Here is an 8,794-nt window from a genome sequence, read left to right on the forward strand (position 1 = left end):
AAAGTGAGTTAATTATTAGTTAGTGTATCATGCTGTGTATTCATAACAATTTCATCTAATAGCTTTCTGTGAGGGAGCTTTCAGAGGCATTAGATTCCTCAGACGTCTGGTTCCTATCACCACCACTGTGAATAATTCTGACTCGGTTAGTTCCTCTAGAACGGAGCATTTCGCACGAAATGTCTTTGAGCGACCTTGTTTACATTTTAACTGTTTAAAAAGGGGGTTTGTTAAATTATGAACACTGAAAAAACGTTTTAATAAATAAATTCATACATTTATAAGGGAACTGGTCATTCTCTGCGATAGGAAATCTGCTCTATGTGGTTCTTTTTCACTTTTTCAACGAACGGTTCTATATGTGAAGCCTGAGACATTGTTTTGGCACATTGTGTATTTTGTAAATAAATTCATGGCGGAGGGGGACATGCAGGATGCTCTCAGGCAGAATAGTCCCTAAAACAAATGAGTTTTTTTTTTTTTCCAGATTTTCAGCATCACATAATAAAAACTCTTTTGGGTAGTAAGTAAATGGCTATATTTGTGTTATATTCCTGATTCCTATCACCAACACTGTGAAGAAGTCAGAGAAGTTAGATGTATCTACAAAGAACCACTTCACATCAAAGCACCACCAATGACTTTGTTTACATCTCAATGATTTTTTGCAGAAATTTTGACATTTTAGGCAATTGGTCAAATTTCCCTTTATGTTGGTGTGTGGGTGTGTGTATATATATATATATATATATATATATATATGTGTGTGTGTGTGTGTGTGTGTGTGTGTGTGTGTGTGTGTGTATATATTTATATTACACATATATACATACATATATATACATATATGATATATTAAACTGGCCTGTGTTAAAGTGTTAAATCTCCCAGATACCACTGTGTTGTTTACTTTTTACCAGAAAAACATAAACATCTTTTTTTATGTAGCTGAACAACATTTATTAGTCATTATTATCCACACACACTCACACACACACACACACACACTCATGAACGTCACTGCCACAGTTACTGCTGGAAATGTTGAGATGTTGGCGTGTTAAGGTCAAAATAAAGGAAAAGTCTGCGCGGTGCTATAAATGGACCACTTGGTCCATCTGAACGGTAAAACCCAGCGGGACAGCAGTGCCGGACACTCAGAGGAGACTCCGCGGGGTTTGAACGCAGCCACTTCGCCTAAGCTTTCAATAACGGTCAGTTATTGTTTATTACTGTATTTTAGGGTGTACTGACCCTCACCCGGCTCCCAGTGGAGGTCACAGGGTTAGTTATTCAGCACTGATGGACGAGTTCGCGCTGAAAACGAGGCGTCGATTAACAAGACACGTTTTGTTTCCTTAACGGTGAAAAATATCACAGGGCGCGTCGCTTTAACTGGACGTACAGGCATCGACACCACGTGCTGGGCTTTTTACACGTTTCCAGGACCAGTTTCAACCTGTAAATGAAAGGTAGACACGTAATTAGGCAGCTCGTGCTGCGCTTCTGGCTGAATGGTGGGCTTCAGGTTTAGAATTTATTCTAGGATTAGAATTAATCTCAGAAGCTAAAATAAAAATACAGACTTTGGCGGAATGTCCTGTCGCGCTGCTGGTCGCTGCATAAAACCATAAACATGCATATTTATATATTTATATTTATATTTATATTTATATTTATACTCTAATGTACTTTACCAAAACACGCGCCCACCGTCTGAGCTCCAGGCAGGATGTTTTGATAATGTGAATCACGTTATCAGGTGATAAACGATCGAATCATTAAGCTGAATGTGGGTAAAACACGAAGTAAAGGAGAAATAATATCAAAAACACGAAATGATGACGCGCGCATGCCAAGACTGGTAAGACGAACTGTTGGAACGCCCGTATTTAGATTTACACTTCTGATCGATAACTGATCGATAACGTGACGTCTTGACGACTCCAAATGTGTTTTATTATTATTATTATTATTATTATTATTATTATTGTATTTATTTCTGACTGATTATGAGCCCAGCAGCGCGCTATCCATCACGCAGATCACCTAACAGGTGCGGTAGTCGCTGATACGCAGTCCGTCGATTAAAGAGAGGCGTTAAGCGTCCAGTCTGAGTCCAGGTGTGATATCAGAGCTCTGGACTGTCTGATTTCAGTTCCACAGCCTCCTCCTTCCTTCGGTTCCAGCTCGCGTTAATTAACGCTGACCAGCTGGTTATTTTAAGGGGGAAATGTGGACCAACTGGGGAGCAGAACCAGGGAGATTTGGAGAGGGGTGGAACGTCTGTGGTCAAATCAGTGTGAAGTGGCTAAATCGGTTCCTCTTCTGTTTGTTTGGGTTTTTTTACTTATAAGTGCGAATGTTTAATCATCGTGAAGTCCATAAACAACGAACTCGGACGCGCTGAGTGTCCCGAAGCCCAGAGCTCAGGAAAGGGGGGCTTCAGGCCCTGCGTCAGACCTGCGGGACGAGCTGAGACCGTCAGAAGCGGCCTAATATCTCACCCCCTCGTTCAGGAGCTCCGAGAAGAAGGTTTCCCTCGATGTGACCTGGTTCTAATCCAGTGAAAGTCCCGCCCCTTCCACAAACACCGCACCACTCCACCCCTCATTCCACCTTAAAGAAATAACGATAGTAACACCTTTGACGCGATATATTTAATATTCATAAGACGAGACCAAAGTATGTTGATTTGTTTTTTTTTTCTGTGTAAAATTTAAATTAATATAAATAACAATATCAATGATAAAGGGAACTTTTTTTTTTCCTATACATCTGTGCAACAGCATGACAACACACGAGCGTTAAGGTCAGTCCACACGGTCATTTACAGCATGTACAAGTCCAGACTGGAGCGGTTTGTTTGTGCAAGTTGGTTCTCTTTTTCCTGGCTGAGGCGTTTCTTTATCAGCTGTCCGAGTCCGCGTCGCTTTTGCTCTCCTCGGTTTTCTCCGCGGCGGATTTGGTGGGTTTGCTCCATTTCTGGGTGTTTTCTGACTCCTCGGACGAAGATCTTTTCTGCCTCCTCCACTTCGCCCGTCTGTTTTTGAACCAAACCTGAGCGGGAAATAAACCAGTTTATCAGTGAGTGTGAACGAGCGGTGGGACCTAAATTCATTTCGGTTTTTTTTATTATTATTATTATTATTATTATTAATCAGCCTGTTCACACTTACTCACTTTAATGATGCTCTAGTGGCAAGAATGACACGACTGAGAACGATTAATAATCGAATAATCGTACAGAGCTGCATATCTGATTGGATGATTGCGCCTGTTTTTAAATAGATTTGATTTAAAAAACTACATTTCGATTTTAGGTCCTTCTCCTGAGGCATTTTTAGGTTCTGTCTGGCCCCACGTTTTTAAAGGAGGACCCACATGAATGGAAAACTTTTTTTCAACGTGTTTCGGTTTTTTTTTTTTTATTATTTATTCTGATCTGAAAATTCGCGCGGCCGTCCAGGGTAGAAGACTCGCCCGCTCACCTCGACCTTCTCCTCGCGCAGGTGCACCTTCCGCGCTAACTGTTCTCGCGCCCCCACGTCCGGGTACTTGGTCTCCTGGAAGAGCCGCTCCAGGGCGTCCAGCTGCTCGTCCGTGAAGATGGTGCGGTGGCGCCTCTTGCGCCTGCACTGCAGCTGGCTCAGCAGGTGCAGATCCGTCCGCGACAGCGAGCCCATGTTCAGGTAGGACACCATCTGATGGGGCACTGGAGACATCAGCACCGAGCCGCCGCTGTCGTAGCCTTCAAAACAGCGCGTGGACAGAGGGTCAGAAAGAGGCCACAACAACGAAAAGGCGCTGAAGTCCAGACCTTCAGCACTCCGCGCGTGTTTACAGCGCTTGCGTTATCGGAGCTTCGCAGCGTTTACAGCTTGGACTCGAATGCGAGTTCTACACACTTTTTAAATTATTTTCCTTTTTTTTCCACCTTGAATTTTTGCTGTTTTGTAGATTCTATTTAGGCGCAGACGCTGGCTGTATTATATATCAGTCCCAGCCCGATATGATATTAAAAACTGCTTCAGTTTCTGTTGTGTGCTCCCCGCCTTGCCAGTCATCTGGTTGCGCCAAAAAGTTGCGTTAAAATTCCAATAGCGGTCAAACCCCGATTACAGATTACAGTGGACTATATATATACATATATATATATAGAGATATATATATATATATATATATATATATATATATATATATATATATATATATATGAAGTACACTGGGGAGCCCAAATGGACCTGATCACGCACAAACAGTCTGTTTGTTTAGACTCAGTCATCTAAACACTTACAGCGGTGTGACAAAACTATGAAACCCATCAGGTCAAATATTCACCCATCTGCTTCTTCACTTCTCTACTCGAGGCCTAATAAGCTGGCAGGACCTGCTTAAGTCACTCTGTCCCAAAATACGAGCTTTCCATATAATAACCGCCTCATTTCCAGCATCTGGACGCTTTTCATGGCGAGGTTTAAACCCGTAGAGCGGCAGGCCTGCTTGTCTCAACCCAGCCCAACTTCACCCCGCAGAAAAACGCGTTAACGGCCTCTGCGGTGCATTTACAGGAGAGGAGTTCGGCGTAACGACACGCTGCTCCGCAAAATAACCCGCAGTCTCACTGCAAAAGGCGCACGTTTTACAGAATCTCTGACCAGAGCCCCCCGCACGGCCAAAGCTCTGAGCGCGCAGTGGACACCGATGTTCCAGCATTACTGAAGCGTGAATGTCCGGCTGGGCTGCACATTTCCAACGCCGAATCAACGAACCGAAGCAAAACAAGCGCTGAAAATACATTTAGCACGAATACGCAGAGCCCAGAAGGCAGACAATGACTTTCATTTACACCGTCAAAATATCAGAATTATTGCGCTGAAACAGTCACTGCGCTCTAAATAACACTGGGCTGAATTTATTAGTTAATACTGGCGCTTGATTTGTACTCGTTCATTTGTGAAGGTGGTGCAGTTATGAATTATTTTGTAAGCAAAAAAAAAAAAGCTTTTTTTTTTCCAGCCTCAAATTGATCAGATGCCTATTTTGGCTAAAAGCGCGTTTTTGCTTCTTTTGCGTCGGAATGCTGAGTAATGATGCCGTCTTTCCAGCGTTCTAGCAAAGGGGAAAAACGTCTGGAAACACGAGGAAGAGCGACGCTCGTCAGTCCAAAATCAGCCCACATGATCACTGATAAATAAATGGGCAGTAAACAAAAAATAAACAAACGAGCAAAACGAGCCTGGAGTTAATAGAAACTATTTTTAATGCGTGACAGGAATCAATTTGACGCCACTGTCGTATTTCGTGCATGTGAAATAAAATCAAAGCGGATCTGCGGTGCATTACATTTATTTATTGGTTTGTTTGTTTATTTATTTGTTTGATTATTTATTTTCTGTAAATAGAGATTTAGGAATTATAACTTACAGCTGTTTTAGCGTTTAAGAACGAGATTAAAGCCACTTGTAATATAATATCACAGCCGTTTTAGCAGCTCGTCTAAGCTCTGAAGCAGTTGCTGAGCATTTATTTCAAACGTGGGAATAAGAGTAAAATGCAAAAGCTGGCACGCAGTGTGAAGCGGAGGTGGTCTTACCTGTGGGAATGCACGGACACTGGGTGGGCATGGCGCCACAGCACGCTGGGCCACTCGGTCCTTGCACGTGAAGCTGCCCGTAGCAGTAGCTGTTGTAGCCGAGCCTGGCTCCGCTGACGGGCGGCAGGCTCGCGGCCGCGGCCCCTGTGGGCGAGTAGAGTCCGTTGTAGTCTGCCGCCGAGTACAGCGAGTCCGCCAGGTTGGAGAAGACGAGCGGGGCGCTGCGCTGGAGCAGCGCGGGGTCCTTACAGCTGGGTCTGCCAGCCAGAATACTGTCGATGCTGAACATCCCCGCGGGCATCACAGGCAGGACGGAGAGTGAGGGGGTGGGGGGCTCAGATCAAGAAGCCTACCTAAAAGTCCTGAAGCTGTTCAGATATCCGATCAGAGGTCGGTGGGTTTCCTCATAGCGGTCGAAAAGCAGAGCGAAAGTTTCCAGCGCCGCAGAAAGAGGAGGAGGAGGAGGGCGAGCGGTCTCTCAGGCGTCCAAATGAACTTTCTCCAGGGTTTTATACCGAGCTGAACTTTCTCTGACGTCACTCCGAAGGCTTGCTCCCTCTCTCTCTCCCTCTCTCTCTCTTTCCTCTTCCTCCTTTCTTCCCGCATCACCAGCTCGACACGGGCCGCTTTAGGTTTTAGCGCTGAGTGGTGCGAAAAAGCCCGCAGGTCTGTGTGTATTCAGCCCTAATTTGATTAAGGTGATCTGCGCTGTTCCAAACGAACAAATAAGCGCTGCATTATTTCTCCTAACAGGCCGATCGGCGGCGTGCGGCAGTTGCGCAAACATACGTTTTAATTTTAGCGCTAAACGTGTCCAGTCTTTTTTTTCCCCCAATTTTGACTGAGTTTAGAGGGTTTTTTTTCCCCCATTCAGCGCTTTATTTGCGTCTGTACAGGCCTAAGCGGTCGCTGAGCAACCTCGCGTCGGGGAAATAAAGGAGAAAACTGATGTGCGCTACTGTTGCAAAATTGCGGCAAACGCGTTTATTGCCTCGTGGAGACCAGAACAGCGCGTTTAAGCCTGGAACCTTTTCATTGGTGTCGTGAATTAAGCTGGACGGATGAGGCTGATTTCTGCCGACCCCCAGGCCACCGAGCGCCGCGCAGATGGACGGGCGCACGTGTTTGTGTGGCCGGATTCCTCAGCATTATGCGGGGCTTTATCTTAAGTGCCCTAATAATGCGCGTTATTTGTAAAACAGTGGGTCTGACACGCTGCGCTGGCTGATCATGCTGAGGAGATGGAGGCAGTTTAGCTCCATCAGCGGGGAGGAAATGCACCTTAAACACCTCCAATAAGCACCGGGCTGAGTGGGCATGCTGCGCTGAGATAACGCCCATTATCGCCCGCTCAGCAACGCCGCAAATGGACTTATTAAAATCAGAGCGGCTGATCAAATGAAGTTTGCGCAAGGGAGGCGACGCAGTGCCGCTATTCCATTTAGGCCGCAGTGTCGCCTCTGTCGTAAACCGCATGCAGTAATTGAGGTCTCCTGTGATGTTGGGCATCGCGGCGAATTTGTTCTTCTCAGGAGCGGATTTGTTTGCTGTTTTGCGAAATGTTCCCATCGCGAGCGGAAACGTGCAGCATTATTAAAGCGCCGCGCAAAAGCGTGGCGGCAGTAATGAAGCAGAAATCACCCAGAGTGACACCCTGAACTGAGGAGTAATGCATTGGGTGTAAAGGCTGAATCCCATTATGAGATCAGCCAGGCTCTCTTCATACAGGCCTGTGCATTAACAGAGTCTGGACACTAAAACAAAGTCATCCGGCAACACATCAGCGCCTTTACACCCCTTAAAGAGGGTCAAATTAATGCTGGAAGTTACACCCAAAAGGGGAGCTGAGGTATCATTCATTTATTCATTTATTATTATTATTATTATTATTATTATTATTATTATTATTATTATTATTATTATTATTATTATTATTATATTGAGCTTCACATTAAAGAACGTCATTTCTTACACCATGCTTTACACTTTCATTTTTCCCCCCCTTTGGTTTTATGTACTAAAACATTCCCAATTTATTTTCCCTTCACCATTTCCCAACCTCCTCTTATCCCACAGAACGTGAACAGGCTATTTTGCTGTGCCTTTAAGAGTGAAATATGTAAATACGCTCTTTTCTGATTGGCTACCCTGTATTGCGCCCTCAATCTGAAAGCAGCTGCAGGCCAAACATTCTTTATAATATCAATGTGAGTGTGCAGGCCGTATATATATGTGTGTGTGTTTATAGAGGTTTGCATTCAGGACATCATTCAAAATAGGTGAATGCATTTCATATTTGGAGACATTAACAAGGTTTTGATACTATATCCAAACTCTTTTATTCGAAAAAATTGGTACATTTTGTTTTATGATACACTGTTAGAAATAAAGGTACCATGCACATGATTCACTCATCAAGGTACAGACGATGTAAGTGAACCCTCAAAGGTACAGCAGTGGTTTTATACGAGTTTCTCCTTGTGGAAAAGTAGATGTTTGGACCTTTTCATAACCAAATGTTTTAAATCAGAGCATTAAAATAAAAGGCTGGAGGCGAGGCGGGGTGTGTGGAGTCAGTACAACTTAGAAAATATAATTTCAGTGGATTCTGGTTGAGTTATGTTCCCTGACTAAAGGTCCTGAGATGGACCCTTGAGGGTACCACCACAGTGACAAGAGGAGTGTCGTACCTTTTTTTTTCTGAGAGTGTATAGGACATTAAAAGGCTTTGAATTAAAATGCATGTTAGGGAACAAAGTAATGAGGGGTCTTTTTCCTATAGAGCTATAAATGACCTTTTTGCCTGACCTCTGTTAGTCTTTTTAAGCGCAAATGGACGGAATGAGAGAACGTCATAAATGTGTAACACATCCATTTGAGCTAAAGCGCTGCGTTTTCTCAGCGCTCCTGGTTATCCACCCTGGCTCTAAGCTGTACCTAGGCAACCTGCTGTCACCACACATTTGCAGGCATTACACCCACGTCATGTCATACAGCACACGCCAAGCGCATATACAATTTGCATGAGTGCATACGGGGCAGAATTCTTCTGTGATGACTATTTCTGAAGTAAATGGCTTGTCCTGCTTAACTTCACGTGTGATTTTGACAAAGATTGGCCTGTAGCCTTTTGATATGTAAACATTTCATCCTTTTATGCGTGCACTCCGGGCCCGGCTCCCTGTAATTCGAGGAAAA

The 8,794-nt window shown here is 44.2% G+C and overlaps 1 protein-coding gene across 1 annotated transcript; it reads right to left on the reverse strand.

Annotated features, from left to right (window-relative positions):
* Positions 1–2,718: 2,718 nt before the first annotated feature.
* gsc (goosecoid) lies at positions 2,719–6,063 on the reverse strand. The gene is made up of 3 exons (XM_017711270.2): positions 5,597–6,063; positions 3,492–3,751; positions 2,719–3,060 (listed from the first exon to the last, which is right to left on the reverse strand). Exons 1-3 carry the CDS (start codon positions 5,895–5,897, stop codon positions 2,911–2,913), a joined length of 711 nt encoding a protein of 236 aa, XP_017566759.1. The 5' UTR covers positions 5,898–6,063; the 3' UTR covers positions 2,719–2,910.
* Positions 6,064–8,794: the final 2,731 nt, after the last annotated feature.

Source organism: Pygocentrus nattereri, chromosome 10 (assembly GCF_015220715.1).
Source record: "Pygocentrus nattereri isolate fPygNat1 chromosome 10, fPygNat1.pri, whole genome shotgun sequence".
NCBI classification, from domain to species: domain Eukaryota; kingdom Metazoa; phylum Chordata; class Actinopteri; order Characiformes; family Serrasalmidae; genus Pygocentrus; species Pygocentrus nattereri.